This window comes from Talpa occidentalis, unplaced genomic scaffold, assembly GCF_014898055.3.
Source record: "Talpa occidentalis isolate TD23 unplaced genomic scaffold, MPIMG_talOcc4v2.1 talOcc4.15, whole genome shotgun sequence".
Taxonomy (NCBI): domain Eukaryota; kingdom Metazoa; phylum Chordata; class Mammalia; order Eulipotyphla; family Talpidae; genus Talpa; species Talpa occidentalis.
The window spans coordinates 18338197-18357173 of NW_023601543.1; the positions used below are offsets into that span (position 1 = coordinate 18338197).

Sequence of the window (18977 nt, forward strand, 5' to 3'; positions counted from 1 at the left end):
GGAAAAACATAAAAACACTTAAATTTCACATTGGCACCAAAAAGGTTAACAGCCCTGCCTTCCTGGATTAGAAAAACTAAAACTGAGCAATAAGTAGTTTTGCAGGTGTTTGAACATGCCTAAGCCTTTAAATCAGTAAAATACTTTCTAAAATTTTGATTACAAAAGTAATACATACTTACAAAAAAATTCAAACAGAATAAAACAAAAAGTAGAAAGTGAAAGACCCCTATAAACCCCCTCTGGGACCCATCCCCCACCCACCCCCTCAATAGAAATCACATTTAACAGTTTGGTACCTATCTTTCCAAATCTTTTGTTCTAGACACACTCAAAACACACACACCTTCATTTGGCTTATGAAATACAGTGTTTTGCCACTTGTTTTTCATACTTAATATATCTCTGACTTTTTTTTCCACATTAGTACATGTGACTGGATGGTATTCTATCATTAAATATACTTTTAACAATGGCAAAATCATTTTAAATATCATTTATCCAAGCACATGTGTATAATTTTAAAAGGAAATGGACAGAATCCTAAAACACAAAGACAAATACCAAAATATAATCTCTATCTTTCTACTAGTGTGGATCAGTTCCTTTTTCACACAAAACAAATTATGTGACTGGGGAGATTAAGCCCCACATTTACACAGAATACTCCATTTGCTAAGGCTATCAGAAAAGAATGAAGAACTCATTCGATTAATCCACTCAGGCTTAGAAGCTAACTTAGTGTACTACAACTACACATTGTGATCAGTTACAATATGATGCTTCTTAGTCTAGGATTTCAATTAAATAATAGTAAAAAATTGGATAAATAATACAGCTACCATTATGAAAAATCCAGATATTAAAATTTCAGATTGCCAACTTACAACACTGCAGATTACATTTTTTTAAAACTAGTTGCAAATGCTAATGGAATTCAATGCTGATTACTTAAAGTTGGTTCATATTACACATTCAAACAGGGTAATAAGACAGAACATAACACGCCTACTGTAGAGTTAGATTTTAAGACATAAAAATTTTTTGCTTGTAAGTAATGACTGTGTAGCACATGGGGCATTTGTCAACTGCTTCAGCACATTGTTTACAAGTGACCAGATGTCCACAAGGAATAAAAACTATAGCAATATTTCTATCCATACAGATTTTGCAAAGCTTCTCCTCTTGCAGGAGCCTTAGCTGTTCTTCAGTACTAATCTCTGCACAAAGAGAAAAGAAATGTGTTAATTTTAGGCATTTTTAGTAGCTTAAATTCATTTAAACATCTGAACCCCTACTACGTGCCAGGCACTAATCAAGTGCTGGGTGATAGGATGACTCACCCGTGGCATCTGCTCTTAAGCAGTCTGCAAGCTAGTGGGAGAGAAGAACGTGAGCTGAGGCTATAGAGGTAAGCACAAAGTACAAAGTGATAAGTGCTATAATAAAGTTATGTACAAAGTGCCCTGGGACAGAGGAGAGTACTTCTGTTCAGAAGAGTTGGTAGCTGCTGGGTAGGGGGAGGGGAGAAGTTGAGGAGTGACATTTAAACATGACCAGCAATATGCTAGGCAGAGAAGCAAGGGTCAGATAAAAGCAGTAGCATATGGAAAGGGCATGGCTTATTCCAGAAATGAAGGGATAGATTGGAGGGACACTTCTGAAGTGGGACAAATAGGATTTGGTGATGGACTGGAAAGGAAGGATGAGGAAGAAAAAGGAAATAAAGTAGATTTCAGGATTTCTAGCATAGATAAATTTCAGGATTTCTAGCATAGGATGGTGATCCCAATAAGAAAAAAGTTTGGAATTTTCAAGATATTCTTGAGGTGTTTGCAGAAGAGCCATATAAAAATGTTCAGTAGGCAAATGGAGAGTCTTCAGGTCAGAAGGCAGGTATAGAGAAAGGAGATTTGGATGACATCGGGTATAGGTGCACTGAAGTCCTAGCTTAATTCAGCCTTTCCTTCTCAGACTAGATTTTGTGTAAATGTTCCAGTTTTGTGACTACAATGTCACAAAAATGTGCTTCATATAACTATAATGACAACATCAATAGCAGTTAACAATAATATGGCACTTACTACTATGTGCCAGGCACTATTCCAAAGGCACTACATATTTTAACAATCTGGTAATTGTTTATCAGTGGTTTCCAAATCTGGCCTCACATGAGAAATACTTGGGGCACTTTTTAATAGTAGATTCTTGGACTCTAAGTACTGAATGTAAAATTTCTGGGGTTGAGCACACTGGCATTTGGGAAGCGCTGCTATCGAGTAGAGGGCGGTATAGTCTAGTCTAGTTAGTGCTGGGTAGAGGAGATGGTATAAACTGGCTTCCAGGGGAGAGATAACAGGCACACAAGTGCACAGGTAAGGCTTGGGAGAATTCTGGAGGGGAATTAGCATGAGATGAGGCTACAGAAGGCTGGCAGGAGCCTGATCATGAAAGATTTGGCAACTGATGTAAAGGAGTTTGAACTTGATGCTGAGATCCCTGCTACAGTGAAGGGTTTTAACCTGCAGAGAGACAGGATCAGATTTGTGCTTCAAAAAGATTCTCCTGGCTAGGGGTGGAGGAAAGGATTATTTAATCTTCTTAAAAAGCACCCTCCTGGGCATAATCAAAACTATAGGCTCAAACACTGAATGTATCAGAGGTAAGATAAAGCACCAGCCCTCAAAAAGCTTGGTCTAATGGCCAGGACACAAAACAGTTCCAAATGTTCCAACAGAGTCAAGGAGGGGTTCTGAGCTCTGTTATGTGCATCGGGAAAAACTCAAAGGATATGTTGGCAAGATGGATTTAGGGAAATAAATACGGGGTGAAGACTAAGGCTAGATATACAGAAAGGGGAAAGGCATTCAGAGCAGAAGAAACAACGTAAGTGATGGGATGGCATTATGAACTGATTTATATTACATAAGAGCATCTGATCAAAATAGAATAAAAATAAAAATCTAGAGGAGGGAAATAACTAAGTAATTTGCATATTACTTTTAGATGAGATGATACAATGAGTAAAAAAGAACACTGGACCAGATACCCAGAGCAGTCACATTTATGCAGACAATGGAATAGTGGTTGTTAAGGGCTAGGGAGGATGAATGGAGAATTGCTGTTTAATGGGGACAGAGTGACAGTTTCCTAGATGTAAAGAGTTTTGGAGATCGGCCACACAACCATGTGATTGTACTCAACACTACTGAAATGTACACTTAAAAATAGTAAAAATGGTAAACTTTTATGTTATGTATATTTCAAAATTATTTTTAAAAATTAAAAAAAAAAAAGGAACACTGGACCAGCCAGGTTAGGAAACCAGAATTTCACTCCCAACTATCTGAGTGATCTTGGGCAAGAGCACATCTGCACTGCAGCTTTCTCACTGAAGTGATAAAAGGTGTTACGTGATGTTTAAGGCTGTTCTTGGTTCTGATTGTGATTCCATTTTAGAGGCCACAATGGAACGAAATGGCATACTACCAAACACTGGTATCATCAACTCTACCTTAATTCAGCCTCACATGTAACCACTTGTTTGTAATAGTGATACTCTGAGCATAGATTCCCTGCTCCCTCCAGACTTGACAAATACTTCCTTCCCTAAGGCACATTTTCCTTTCTACATCTTACAAGGCCCTCTTCTAGTCAGGAGGGTCTGGCTGGGCACATGAATAATAAAGGAATAGCTAGATAACCGGGGATGTTATTTGCTAACATTCCTACTACATTATTTTTAAAAAAAGATTTATTCATTTATTTATGCATATAAGAACTGGGGTACAGGCCAGTGGTGCAGGGGGTAAAAGGATTCACCAGAGACAGAGTGGGGAACAGAACAGGCAGATTGACTGAAATACACTGCTGAGGGCAGTAGCGGGCAAGATAGGAGAGGTCTGCTGCACCATTTGGGTAGCTCCCTGCCCGGGGATTGAACTCATGCTGCAGTGGCTGCAGGTAGCTTCACAGTGCTGCGACCTAACCCCTTGCGCCACCAGGGAGGCCCTCTACTACATTATTTTAAACCACTTCTAGAATAAACTTCCTCATTTTATCAGAGCAGATCCATGTGGAAAGATAGACGGATAAGAAATACGTATATGTTGATTTTTATACCATATACACTAATATACACACAGGGATTAAGATAAATGCTTTAGGACACACATGAAGTGGAGGGCTTTATGTCACACTATGATTTAGCACTATTTATAGAAGACCATTTACTGGGGCATTCTGTTACACAGTCACTGGGGGGGAATAAAAACTACCACTGAATCCAGGATTTCTCAGTAAGCAACAACAGCATTATACATTTCTGATAATTTCCACCTGCTTTACTTCAATCAGGGCTCTGTTTTGCATAAAATTAAAAGACTCTCATTACCACTGGAAAGAGAAATAGGCAGCAGCTCTATTATGTGAAGAGAGCCTGTTATCAATTACCTGCCTCTCAATTTAGTGAGATGGTGATGTCAACCCCGGTCTCTGAAGGCTGCCATTTGCTTAGGCCCTCCTTCTTTGCCACGTCATCTTAGCTTGTTTTGTCAGTACACGCATTCCCCAACATACTCTGTCCCTTGTTCTCCTCCAACTGCAACCCACTAGATCCTCTGTTGTAGACAACATCTACAGGTATAAAAGCTAGCACCTTACTGTCAAACTGAATTAAGCTTGAGTTGTGATTAAGATTCAGGGAAAATGACATAACCATTCACATTTCTACTGTAATAGAAAGATGACCAAATCAACAGCTTATTTGACTATCACTAAGACAAGTGGAGCTATTGTACGTTTTAAATAAATGCATCCTTAGGAAGAGAATAGTAAACTTTCTACTGAATCTTTTACATCAACTGATACAATTTTTAAAAATCATTAATGTTATGCTGTACCCAAGTATCCAAAAATGTATTCAGTTTGAAACATTTTCTTTCAACTTCAATGGTGCTGGCATGCACTAGAGTAGCCGCCATCTTTAAAGCAGGAACTAGTATTTTTTTTTTTTATAGAGGCATGTTTTATTTATTTGTTTGTTTGTTTGTTTGTTTTGTTTATACATGCACTGGGTACAGTCAGAAGCGCGGAAGGGTGAAAGAATTCACCAGAGCCAGAGTGGGGAGCAGAGCAGGCAGAAGGACCGAAGTACACTGCTGAGGGGAGCAGCGGGCGGCAGGAGAGGTCTGCGGCCATGTGGGACCCTCCTCTGGTGGCCAGGGAGCAGCCGGGGATCGAACTGGCGCCACAGAGGTCGCGGGCAGCTTCACAACCCAGCGCTCAACCGCTGCGCCACCGGGGAGGCCCAGGAACTAGTATTTTTGATCTTTTCCCTAAAAGGAGCTCATATACATCTCTTACATTATTTAATACACTTTCTATATATGATTTATAGTATTAGGGTGCCATTCATTCAAGTTCCATTTAGTAATATGACCCTTTATATGTTTACATCATGAGAGGTTGTAGAACACTTTAAATCCAAATGATTTTAACTACAAAACTTAGTCTATACACAATGATAAATGTCAGCCTTTATTGTCCTTTATTTAGAGTATAAACTCACACTTTCAAAATTGATGAATCAATGGATCTTATTGGATCCTGATTAGAACAGATCAGTCTGTAAAAACATTTTAAGACAATGGGGATAATTAAAACTACCTGAGTTTCAGATAGTCTAGAATAAACTGGTAATTTTGTAAAGTGTGACAACAGTATGTTTTGGACTATCACTGTTTCCCCAAAATTCATATGTTGAAGCTTGAATCCAACTCCCTCCACCCCCAGCCAATGTCATGGCACTTAGAGATGGAGCCTTTGTGAGGTAATTAGGGTTAGATGAGCTCATAAAGGTGGTGCTCCCATGACTGGTCTGTGTCCTATAAGAGGAAGAGGACCAAAGTGTTCTCTTCTCTCTGCCATGTGACACAAAGAGAAGGCAGTCATTTATAAGCCTGGGGGAGTCCTCGACAGAGAGCAAATCTGCCTACATCTTGATCTTGGACTTCCCAGCCTCTAGAGACTATTGAGAAAAATGTCTGTTATTTAAGCCACCTAGTCTGTGGTACTATATTATAGCCTTCTGCGCAGACTCACACACATTATGGTTATGTTTTAAAAAAAAATGTTACTTATTAGATATATATTGAAGCATTTATAGGTAAAAGATATGTAGAATGTCTTAGATTTGCTTTGAAATAATATAGCCAAAAAAACAAAAACAAAAACAAAAACAAAAAAAAACCAGGGGAAGAAACAAGACTGGAAAAGTGTTGAGGATTACTATAGCTGGTTGATAGGTAGGTACATGAAAACTCATTATATGGTTCTTTCCACTTCTGACTATATTTGAATTTTTAAGAATATTTGAAAGTTTTCATTATAAAAGGTAAAGACTGTTATTCAAGAGAGATATGAAAGGAGGGCAATGAGTGGGTCACAAAGACACATAAGATACTATAGGTGTTTTATTGCATTTTAAAAGGACAGGTTTATTAGGAAAAGGAGAAAGAAAAAGAGAGACAACTGCATAGTCACAGGCAGCAGGAGAGCTGCTAGGATACTATCTATTAGAAAGTGCTCTTAGGTGTTTCCTGTTTTAAAAATAGCCATACATACCTTTCTGCAAGGAGGTCTGACTTGATTCATCTTGTGCATTGTCTTTCTGAGCACTCACCAAATCTGCAACCAGAACCTCAAGTGATTTATAGTTGCTCCCAGATGTCTGAATTTTTTCCTCTATTATTTTCTTAATGTCCCTGAAATTGAATCCCATGCGTATAGCTTCCTGTACCATAGGATTCTGAAAGATGGTATCATCTGGAATAAAAATTGGTGAGGAAAAAGAACATAGAGTTTAAACTGGTATTTTCATTAACACAACTTAAGGCAAAATATAGTTTAAAAGGAAAATTTAAGCAGCAAGCAAACCAACCAAAGTTACTTTGGGAGGAAACTTTTGAAATATTTAGGCACTAAATGATGACTTTGAGAATCCTACGATCAATTGAAAATGCAGTATGTATTCTGTAGCACTATGAATTGAGATTAAATGCTGCAAAGACCCTCATGAAACAATATAAGATAAGGTAGAACAGATAAGAAAAGGGATAAGTGCTTCAAAAGTCCTAATGCTGTTCAAATCAGCTGGACTCATTAATAACTAACCTAAGGTACTTAAAGAGTAAATATGTTTTTTAAAAAATTTATTTTATTTATGCATACAAGAGCTGGGGTGTAGGCCAGATGTGTAGGGGGTGGGGAGTGAGAGGATTCACCAGAGACAGAGTGGGGAGCAGAACAGTCAGATCTATTAAAATACACTGCTAAGAGGAGCAGCAGGTCAGACAGGAGAGGTCTGCTGCACCATGTGGGTTAGCACTGGCTGTCTATAGCTTCATAGTGCTGAGACTTAATGCCTTGCACAACCAGGGAGGCCCAAGAGTAGTTATCTTTACTAAGTTATTTTGAAAAAAAAAAAAAGGAAAAGAAAGAACACATGGGGAATAGGGAGAAATTCCAGTCTGTGACCTTGACTTTATCAGTTTCCTATCTCTCAGACTTAGTTTCCGTTGCCAAGAGAGCTGAAATAGATAAGGCAAGAAAGCAAATAAAAACCGCTTTAGGGCCTCCCTGGTGGCGCAAGGGGTTAAGCGCCACACTATGAAGCAATCCGCAGCCTCTGCAACATGAGTTCAATCCCTGGCCGGCCAGAGAGAAACCCATAGGGCGCAGCAGACCTCTCCTGTCTCGCCCACTGCTCCCCTCAGCAGTGTATTTTGGTTGGTCTAACTGTTCTGTTCCCCGCTCTGTGTCTGGTGAATCCTCTCAGTCCCCACATCTCTGGCCTGTACCCCAGCTCTTGTATGCATAAATAAATCTTTAAAAAAAAAACTTGCTTTAATGCTTAAAGAGGAACAATACAGGTTAAGAAGGAAAGTGCTAAAAGAGACCTATACCTTCTAACTCATCAATTCCACCCTTGGGTATAAAAAATGAATGCAAATGTCCACTAAAGACATACATAACATTCATAGGAGTATTATTTATAATGGTCCCAAACTATGCAGAGACACCTGCATAGTCACAGGCAGCAGGAGAGCTGCTAAGATACTATTAGAAAGTGCTCTTAGGTGTTTCCTGTTTGGAAACAACTCATATGCCCATCAGGTGAATGGATAAATAAATTGTGGTATTTAAACACTACACAGCAAGAAAAAGAATAAACTACTGTCAAAAATACCATGGATGAATCTCATAGATTTGATGAGCAAAATATCATGATGATGAACCAGAGACAAAATGAGTACATACTGCAAGATTACATTCATAAAATGTTCAAAAATAATTTATAGTAACAGAAGTCAGAATACAACTTGGGCTTGGTATTGATTGGGAAGAGGCTTAAAGGAGTTTTAAGCGGTGATAGAAATGTCCTGTATCACAGGTATGTACAAATAACATCTTCAAATAACATCGCTTTATTCAATATTGTTTCCTTATAACATCAATGAGAAAAGAACAATCAATTCCCAGCCAGGGCCACTATCTCTGTGGAGTACACATATTCTCCCCATGTCTGCGTGGGTTTTTGCCAGGTCTTCTGGTTTCCTCCCACATTCTATAGACGTGTCCATTGGGTTCATTGGTATGTTTCAATTATCCCAGTCTGAGTGAGTGAGTGTGCATGATGTGCCCTGTGATGGAACAGAATCCTGTCCAGGGCTGGGTCTTGCCTTATGCCCTGAATTGCAAAGAAGGTCTCCAGCCACCTACCACCCTGAAATGGAATAAGCAGGTTGGGAAAATGAACGAGTACAAATTAATATTTATGGTCTTTATTTAGAAGTTTCGCAATGTTTTTGTGACCAGAAATGCTGAAAGAATTTAACTCTTGTTTCTATCAATTAGTCTGTGGTAAAATCGATTTTATTATATGTTCTTTTCCTAAGACTAGCAGTTTCTAAGAACTTGTCCACAACATTCAGTGAGGATTTACTGTATGTGTTAAAATTCACTGAATACTTAAGATTAGTGCTCTTTAAGCACTTTATTATATGTGTATTATATTATACCTCAATATACATTTTTGAAGAGGTTGGAAAGAGAGATATAGGGATATATTAAGGAATGTTACAAGGTAAGTAAGTAACAAAAAATACATTTTTAAAAAGATTAATTATTTACGCATACAAGAGCTGGGGGTGTAGGCCAGAGGTTGAGGAGAGGTAAGAGGATTCACCAGAGACAGAGTGGGGAGCAGAACAGGCAGATCTACTGAAATACACTGCTGAGGGGAGCAGTGGGTGAGACAGGAGAGGTCTACTGTACCATGTGGGTCAGCTCCTTGGCCAGGGATTGAACACTTGCTGCAGTGGCTGGAGATAGCTTCATAGTGCTGAGACTTAACCCCTTGCGCCACCAGGGAGGCCCAACAAAAGATAATTTCTAAGTAGGAAAAATTCTGTCAGGAGCTTATAATGCAGACAAAGGACTAGTTAGGAGATGACTACAATAGTCCAGATAAGAAATAAGGGCAAGAACTAGGGCAAAATCAGTGGATTTTAAGCAACAGTCAAAAGGGAGAAATCATTAGACCTGGTAAACTAATTAATTATAAAAGGATTAAGGAGAGCAAGAGCTTATAATGACTCAAATTATCAGACAACATTGTGAACTGTTGTACTATTAACTAACAGTAGGAGAGAAAGAGTATGACCCAATTCAGTCTGAGAAGTTTTAAGAGATGCTGAATTTGAGTTGTTTTTGAGATTTCCAGGAGGAAACGTCTAGGGGTAGCTAGATGTTTCCTTGTTGTATCATCTGAGACTTTTTGTTTGTTTGCTGGCTCCTTCTGCCTACCTTAGACATTAGTGGTTTCCTTTCATTCCCTCATTGACCCTTTTTTTAGTGATCTCTCTGGAAACTTCTACAATTTAACCTCATTTCTATGCATTCCAGATTTTACTATCCATCTGTGGGTATCGCAAACTCAACTTGCTACAAACCAAAACCAGTGACAACAGCATCTCCACATGAAAAAGAATTAAACTATGTCATAGAACATGAGGGGAAAAAATCTTATATCTTGAAAAAATAAACAGAGGGCCTCCCTGGTAGTGCAGGGGTTAAAGACAGCACTATCAAGCTACTGCCAGTCACTACAGCAGCAGCACGAGTTTGATCCCTAGCCGGCCAGGGAGGTGACACACATGGCGCATCAGACCTCTCCTGTCTCACCTGCTGCTCTGTTCAGCAGTGTATTTCAGTACACCTGCCTGTTCTGCTCCCATTCTCTCTCTTGAATCCTCTCACTCCCCGCACCTCTGGTCTACACCTCAGCTCTTGTATTCATAAATAAAATAAAAATCTTTTTCAAAAATTAAAAAAATAAACAGGAATGTTTAAAAAATTAAAATTAAAGAGAGAATTAAATGGATGCCTACTTCCTACCATAAACAAAAATTAACTCAAAATGCATCAAAAATCTGAATCACAGTCAACACTCTTAGAATAGAAATGACTTTAGCTATTGGTGCCAAAATATAAGTAACAAAAAATAAGTTGTGGGCCTCCCCGGTGGCGCAGTGGTTGAGCGCTGGGTTGCGAAGCTGCCGGCGACCTCTGCGGCGCCGGTTCGATCCCCGGCTGCTCCCCGGCCACCTGGGGAGGGTCCACATGGCGCGCAGACCTCTCCTGCGCCCGCTGCTCCCCTCAGCAGTGTGCTTTGGTCTTTCTGCCTGCTCTGCTCCCCGCTCTGGCTCTGGTGAATTCTCTTGCCCCCACCCCCCGCGCTTCTGACTGTACCCAGTGCATGTATAAACAAAACAAACAAACAAATAAATAAAACATGCCTCTATTAAAAAAAAATTTGAAAAAAAATAAGTTGTACTGGGCCTCCCCGGTGGCGCAGCGGTTGAGCGCTGTGTTGCGAAGCTGTCCGCAGCCTCTGCGGCACCGGTTCGATCCCCGGCTGCTCCCCGGCCACCGGAGGAGGGTCCCACATGGCGCGCAGACCTCTCCTGCCGCCCGCTGCTCCCCTCAGCAGTGTACTTTGGTCCTTCTGCCTGCTCTGCTCCCCACTCTGGCTCGGTGAATTCTCTCGCCCTCCCGCACTTCTGACTATACCCAGTGCATGTATAAACAAACAAACAAACAAATAAATAAAAACATGCCTCTATTAAAAAAATAAAAAAAAAATAAGTTGTACTGCATCAAACTTTAAATTTAATTTACATGCTTCAAAAGATACCAACAAGAGTGAAAAGAACCCACAAAACAGGAAGAAATATTTGTAAATTACATAACTAACAAGGGACATTCCTCCAAAGAAGATACTAGCCATCAGGGAAATGCAAATCTAAACCACAAGGAGTTATCACCTCATACCCACTAGGATGGATGTAATAAGAAAGAAAAAAATAATTAAGTGCTAAAAATGATGTGGAAAAACAAACTGGAACCTTCAGACACTTCTGGTAAGAATGTAAAATGGTATAGTCACTTTGGAAAAATTGTCTTGTAGTTTATCTTAAGGTTAAACATAGAGCTACCACATGACCGACAATTACATCTCCAAATATATACCCTGAAGAAAGAAAAACACATTCTCACAAAAACTTATAAGCAAATAATCATGGCAACATCAACACCTAATAGCCAAAAAGTAGAAACCGGACCTCCCTGGTGACGCCAGGGGTTAAGACACAACCTATGAAGCTGTCCACAGCCACTGCAGCATGAGTTCGATCCCCAGTCCCCGGCCAGCCAGGGAGCAACCCACATGGCACAGCAGAACTCTCCTGACTCGCCCGCTGCTCCCCTCAGCAGTGTACTTTGGTCAATCTGCCTGTTCTGTTCCTCACTCTGTCTCTGGTGGATCCTCTCACCCCCCACACCTTCTGTACTGTACCCCAGCCTTGTATGCATAAATAAATAAATTTTTTAAAAAAGTAGAAAACTACCCAAATGTCTAACAATTGATGAAAGGATAAGTAAAATATGGTATTATCTATACAAAGGCATATTCTCCAGCATAAAAAGGAATAAAGTACTCACATGAGTACTACAAAATGGATGAATCTTGAGGCCATATATTATGACTCCATTTATGCGAACTCTCCAGAATAAGCAAATCCATTGGACAGAAAAAAAAAATGAATGATTGCTTGGTCTGAGGGGAGAGGTGAGGGTGGCAATGAGGAGTGACTGCTAATGGGTAGTAAGGTTTCTTCTGGAATTATGTTTTACAGTTAAATAGTAGTGATGACTGCATAACTTTGTGAACATACTAAATGTCATTAAAGTGTATACTTTATTTTTTAAAATATTTATTTATTTATGCATACAAGAGCTGGGGGTGTGGGCCAGAGGTATGGTGGGGTGACATGATTCACCAGAGACAGAATGGGGAACAGAACAGGCAGATTGACTGAAATACATTGCTGAGGGGAGCAGCGGGCAAGACAGGAGAGGTCTGCTGCGCCATGTGGGTCACCTCCCAGGCTGGGGATTGAACTAGTGCTACAGACTGCTTCATAGTGCTGACGCTTAACCCCTTGCGCCACCAGGGAGGCCCCTAAAGTGTATACTTTATAAGGGTGAAACTTTGATGTATGAATTATATCTCAATTTGAAAACATGAACCCTAAACCAAAGCAAGAGTTTCATTAGTCTCAAGTGTCTCATAAGAAAAATAGTATGCATTCTAAGGATAATACTAAAATATACTATCAAGAAATGATACAGAATCTTTGTTTCTATACATTTTAAAAACAAAAGGTGTAATAAATAACTTATTAAACTGCATTATTTATGCCACTACAAAACTCCGACGAAGTGATATTAAAGTGGTTTCCTTCTCAAGCCTATTTATAGTATTGTCTTGCAATCCTTAAGATACTAAATATTATAGATGATGCAACAAATACAGGGGATCACCAGATAAGCTGTAAATTAAACTTTCTACTAGTTTTGAAATATGATGCTTAAGCTGAGAATGAAATCTGTAGTGTGATACAGGATTCAGAAGACTTTATTTACTGTCGTAGTTCCACCAGTGGTTTTTAATGTAACTGTGGGCAGGTCACTTCTCTTGGTTGCTTCATCAGAGAAGTGGGATAATAATATATTCATTGCTTCACATAACATATCTTTCTCATTCCACTTTCTGGTTTTTAAAGATGTGTATGAAGAGTAAACATGCTTTCTGATAAAAATGTCTAGTTTTCTATGAGGAAATAGAAGGGAAACAAACCAAGCTGGACCCTTCTGTGAAGAAGCTGGGGAAGGCATACAGATGGCATGGGATAAGGAAGCAGGGAGGGTGGGGCTGGTCATGTGACGGCACATTAGCACAGCTTGGAGTCATGATCCTCACTGACCTAAGAAGTCCCAGGAACAAAAAATACTAAATCCTTCCTTTTGTGATTTGGACAGCCTATAGCTGCAATTCCTGAACTTGGAAAACCTAACTGTCCAATGGCTATACAAATGTTCTCAATATATAAATGTCCACCTTAAGCCTATAGGTACTTCCTTAGATTCTTAAATGTATAGCAATTTCATCTCAAATAAATGTATTTTGGTGACACTGAAAAAATAAATCTTTACCTTCCCATCCTGTAAATACAACTGTAATGAATTGACAGTATAATTAAAAGTATGTTTTAATAAGAGTATTTACCAGTTCTTTCAATTAGTGATGGTGTTTTTTCAGCAGGTCTTACCTAAAATAGAAAATAGAAGGGAATCACCTTAATTTGAAAAGTTACACCAATCATTAATTTATAAATTGGCTTTATTCTGATTCAACATATGAATATACACAAAAGGTATAGCCCAATGAAGCCAGATGGAAGTTAAAAGATTATCTAACTGAATCCATTTACTTTATAGACAGGAAGCTGAGGTCCAGGGAGATTAAGCTACTTGATCAAGACAACACAGTTCACAGCAGAGCCATAAAGGCAACTCTGATCTCACATTCTAGTCCAGAGCTCTTTCTACTGGTGCTGATGCCTTGGCCACCCAGCTCATGGTATCAATTTACATATATTTGAGATTTTAAATATCATCTGTGAAAAGTTTGAAAGTACTTAAGAGTACAAAATGAATTATACAAAAGTCTAATTTCAGAAGGCCTATAGTGATACTTTAATCAGTTCATCCTGGTTTCCTTTTCACAAATTTGTTTTACGTTTAGAAAAACAAAATTTTTAAAATTTTCCCCTTTAAAACTTACCATACACTATTAATTTAAAATACCATACTGTGAACTTTACACCAAAAAAGTATTGTAGAACAAAATGCATAATACTGGAAAACATATTCTACCATATGTGACTTACCAGAGACTCAAGTGAATGCGTTAAATGAATATTGTTTATATAATCTTGTCCCTTCTCTTCTAACAGATATTTACACCTAAACAATTAAAAGATATTTAAATTTTATTAGATGATAAATTAGTGAAGTATAAATAAAGATATAATCACAATCATCCTCAATTCCATTAAATTACTTATTGGTATTTCTAAGAAGCTGCAAAATGAAATGCAACTCAATTCCCCACCTGAAAGTCACTTTAAGGTTAAAATACGTGCCTTTGTTAAGCTACTTATGCTGATGCTAGTAGAACAAAAAAAAAAAACTTGAGAATTTTCAACTTTTAAGAAAATTATTAAATTAGCACCTTGACATTGAAAAACATTTAAAATGTCTAATTTTAACAAGTTTTATTTAGAGGATCAACCAGTTGTACATTTCAAAGGAAGTACTCAGACATTTCAACCTTTCAAGGCTGTTTAAGATTTATTTTCAAATGACTGCTCTTAAGTTTTATTTTTATTTTATTTTTTTAATTTTTAAAAAATATTTATTTATTTATTAATGCAAGCACTGGGTACAGTCAGAAGCGCGGGAGGGTGAGAGAATTCACCAGAGCCAGAGCGGGGAGCAGAACAGGCAGAAGGACCGAAGTACACTGCTGAGGGGAGCAGCGGGCAGCAGGAGAGGTCTGCACGCCTTGTGGGACCCTCTTCCAGTGGCTGGGGAGCATCTGGGGATGGAACCGGCGCTGCAGAGGCTGCGGGCAGCTTTGCAACCCAGCGCTCAACTGCTGCGCCACCGGGAAGGCCCTGCGCTTAAGTTTTAAGTTGTACTATTTTGTAAGCTGAAAATTCACATGACATATATCTATGCACTTTATTTTATTTTATTTTTATTTATTTATTTTTTAATAGAGGCATGTTTATTTATTTATTTGTTTTGTTTGTTTGTTTTGGTTATACATGCACTGGGTACAGTCAGAGCGCGGGAGGGTGAGAGAATTCACCAGAGCCAGAGCAGGGAGCAGAGCAGGCAGAAGGACTGAAGTACACTGCTGAGGGGAGCAGCGGGCGGCATGAGAGGTCTGAACGCCATGTGGGATCCTCCTCCGGTGGCCGGGGAGCAGGTGGGGATTGAACCGGCGCTGCAGAGGCAGCGGACAGCTTCGCAACCCAGCGCTCAACCGCTGCGCCACCGGGGAGGCCCTGCACTTTATTTTATTTTTTATTTATTAATTTTTTTTTAAGATTTATTTATTTATACAAGCACTGGGTACAGTCAGAAGCGCAGGAGGGTGAGAGAATTCACCAGAGCCAGAGCGGGGAGCAGAACAGGCAGGTACACTGCTGAGGGGAGCAGCGGGCGAGGCAGGAGAGGTCTGCGCACCATGTGAGACCCTCACCGGTGGCCGGGGATTGAACCGGCGCTGCAGAGGCTGCGGGCAGCTTCGCAGCCCAGCGCTCAACCGCTGCGCCACAAGGGGAGGCCCTGCACTTTATTTTAGAGGCAAGATGGAAAAGAAACATTTAGTATGGCATCATTCTTGGACACCACTGATTTTAGGAAGTGTGATTATTTTATTTGTCACTGCTACCAATTAAACTATGACCCACCACCAGATGGTTCCTGATTTCGGATCTGAAAATGTGAACAAATGTGTATCTTACTTAGAATCAATGAAATACAGTAATAGCTGCTAAGGGGCGTAATGAACTTTTAAAGAATCTTCTTGGCAAAATGGGCTCTCTTGTGCCCATCATGAAAGCGCTTGCTTCAAAAGTATACATTCCTAATTTGGTGTTTAGAAATAGAATCACCTGACTGTCATAGATCTGATACACAAACAATGAATGTGTTGGTCACCAGAGAAGGCTTAGGTGTTTTTTTTCCTATAAAGTAGGTGACCCCATTTTTATAAACCTGGCGCGAATTTCAAGCCACAGTGAAGGCAAAAATAGTTGAGGTGAAAAGTTATTCAAGTCCTCCCACTGCACATTGTCCAACTTGCCCATTACTGTATTAACATTTAAATGCCTTACCCTGGATACCATTTAGCATGCTGTTCCCAAGGGTCTTCACTGGGCTTCCAATCAGTTAGCCCTCCTCCACAGTGAAAGCACTTTACTTTATCACCTTCACCTAAGAAAACACATGAGTAAAAATACATGTATTTGCGCAACCAGAAACTTATACAAAAAACCCTCTTTTTGGTATCATAAAATTATGACTTCTAAATTACATGAAAATCTCATAGCTTGTAAGAAAACATTCAAACTCACATCTAAGTAACAGATATGATTATTTGAGGAGGAAATACACACTAAATTCACTGATTCCAATTTGAGGTATTTTACAGAAGACAAAAATAAAATTGCCCATTTGTATGTGAAAAATCACAACTGCAATGTTCTTTTTAAATATGTTATTTGGGGCTATCCCTACTACATGTAGGCTTTTTCAAGCTGTGATACTATAACAATAAAGTTAGCATAATGAAATAATTTCTTGAAGGTTATAAATACATGACACTAAACAAATCTTCAAATTTGCTATATTATACTATGTAAATAAAATATAAGATAGGTGTTCTCTACATGTGAAGTAAACATAGGAATATAATTTAAAATATCATTCTTTTTTTATATCGAATATGTGTGAAATGATAATCTAGGATATAATGGACTAAAATATACCATTAAAATCATTTTCACCCTTTACTTTTAAAAATGTGACTACTAGACTAAATAAATGTGACTCATATTTTAAAAAGCAAAATAACTCTAAAGTAAATGGGTCAGATATATAATGGCATAATTTTTCTGATTATCCCTAGAAGCTCTCATACTAATAGCTCTTCCTGGCAGTGGCTACTGTATCCATTTGAAAAATACTCATTTCATACAGTAAGGCATCATACAAGGCAGCTTTCAAATACATAGTCTATGTACAAAAGACAGATATCAATTTTAGTATTAGCCAAACTAAACTCTTGTTAATTCTTCTTATAGGATTATTGTGAGGTATACAGAAAATGCATGTAATATATGTATTAAACATAAAAAGTCATATTTAGTATTAATATCAGACCCATTTTACCATGGATATTGATCATTTTTTGCATGCCATCCTTCTCCAAAAAAAAAAAACTTACTCTTAAAGAACCCTAGGATAGCTGGAAAGTTATTTATTAGCCTAGTTTTATAATAAAGTTTACCTAAATAATAAAATCCAGCTCTCGCAAGCTGCTCCTTGTTAACTGAGTATATCCACGTGCCAAAAGTAATGATCCGTGCTTCATAATCTGCCATGGCTGGATTTCTTGGTGGATTTGATGAATTAGGGAAATTTCTATCAGAACTCACGACATCAGATTCACTTCGAATATTAACATTCCGGCCCAAAACAAAGAAACAATTAGGAAAGTGTCGCCTGTGTTCTGACCATGCACGATCACAAGGTTCCCAGTTTTTCAGTTTTCCACCACAACAAAAGCATTGCACTTGATCATCAATACCTGTGTAGTAGAGTCCAGCACTAGCCAACTCTCTTGGGGTTAAGTGGGCATAGTCTGGCCAGTTCTGAAATGACTTCAATCTAGCTTCTTCACTACACATGGCAGGATTCCTTGGGTATATGGTGTCTGATAGATCTACAACCTGTCCAGTTCTCAAAAGATAGTCTGCTTGAGTCTCAGATGGCCTGTCTAAAACAAAAAGATTTCTGCTTCCCAGATGGTTTTCAGCTTTGTACTGACCATTTTGAACACCAGGATCTGTAGGTTGCGTGAGATTATTTTCAAAATAAAAACCATTAATAAATCTGCAACTTGGGGATACTTTCCTGTGTCTTCCAACTGCTGAGTCTCCATATTGCCAACTATCTACTGCTGCATGACAACTAAAGCACCGCACGGTGTCTCCTTCACCAGTATATAGAAAACCAGCTCGTGCTAGCGTTGATGCTGAAACAGGACTACTACTTGGAAAATTAGAAAAAGTTTTTAATCTATTAAACTCTCCTATAAACTCTTCATCCTTATCGATGTCTGCAGGTACACAAGTTTTAGATCCTTCAAAACTGTTTAAAGTCATCTTCTCTTGAAAATAGGACTTGTCCACCTTTTCTAAAAAGAGAACATTACATTAGGAAATCCAAAACGTGAAACACACACAATATACTTTTGATATTAGAAGCTAACAAATTACCTACTGGATGCATAAAATTACACAATATCTAAGAAACATTCTAAGTCTAAAAACTAGATTGCTACATTATCACATACTTCAAGTCATATGGTAAAAATAGCATTTATGATTTTCTCTTTTAGAGAAAAGTAATATTTAAGCATATAGAACAGAAATATTTTTAAGTGCTTATCTTCCATAAACGTGAAAACCATGTATAATGCGGAAGATATTACATTAACAAGGTAAAATTATTAGAGAAAACATGAAAGCATAAATATGCACATTCTTAGTTTATGTATAATTGTTATGGATCACTGTATATTGAAGTCATCAAAGTTCAGTTTTTATAATTACAAAAACCTAATTTTCAGAATGTTAATTTTTAATATTTCCTAGGACTAGATAAGATTTATTTACAATATTGGTTCCAGTGTGTTATTGAAAGAACATCAAATG

At 38.4% G+C, this 18977-nt stretch overlaps 1 protein-coding gene across 4 annotated transcripts in view; it reads right to left on the bottom strand.

Moving 5' to 3' along the window:
- Positions 1 to 572: 572 nt before the first annotated feature.
- The window catches only part of XIAP (X-linked inhibitor of apoptosis), a 37196-nt gene continuing 18791 nt past the window's right edge, over positions 573 to 18977 (bottom strand). For 2 of the 4 annotated variants that reach the window (XM_037511990.2, XM_054695574.1), the window contains exons 2-7: positions 17549 to 18457; positions 16374 to 16473; positions 14355 to 14430; positions 13691 to 13733; positions 6625 to 6825; positions 573 to 1220 (exon numbers count right to left, since the gene is read on the bottom strand). In XM_037511990.2, the coding sequence (XP_037367887.1) occupies positions 1027 to 1220; positions 6625 to 6825; positions 13691 to 13733; positions 14355 to 14430; positions 16374 to 16473; positions 17549 to 18425 (1491 nt within the window). In that variant the 5' untranslated portion in view covers positions 18426 to 18457 and the 3' untranslated portion in view covers positions 573 to 1026. The remainder of the gene's footprint in view (positions 1221 to 6624; positions 6826 to 13690; positions 13734 to 14354; positions 14431 to 16373; positions 16474 to 17548; positions 18458 to 18977) is intronic. The other 2 variants (XM_054695575.1, XM_054695573.1) reach the window with 1 other exon arrangement.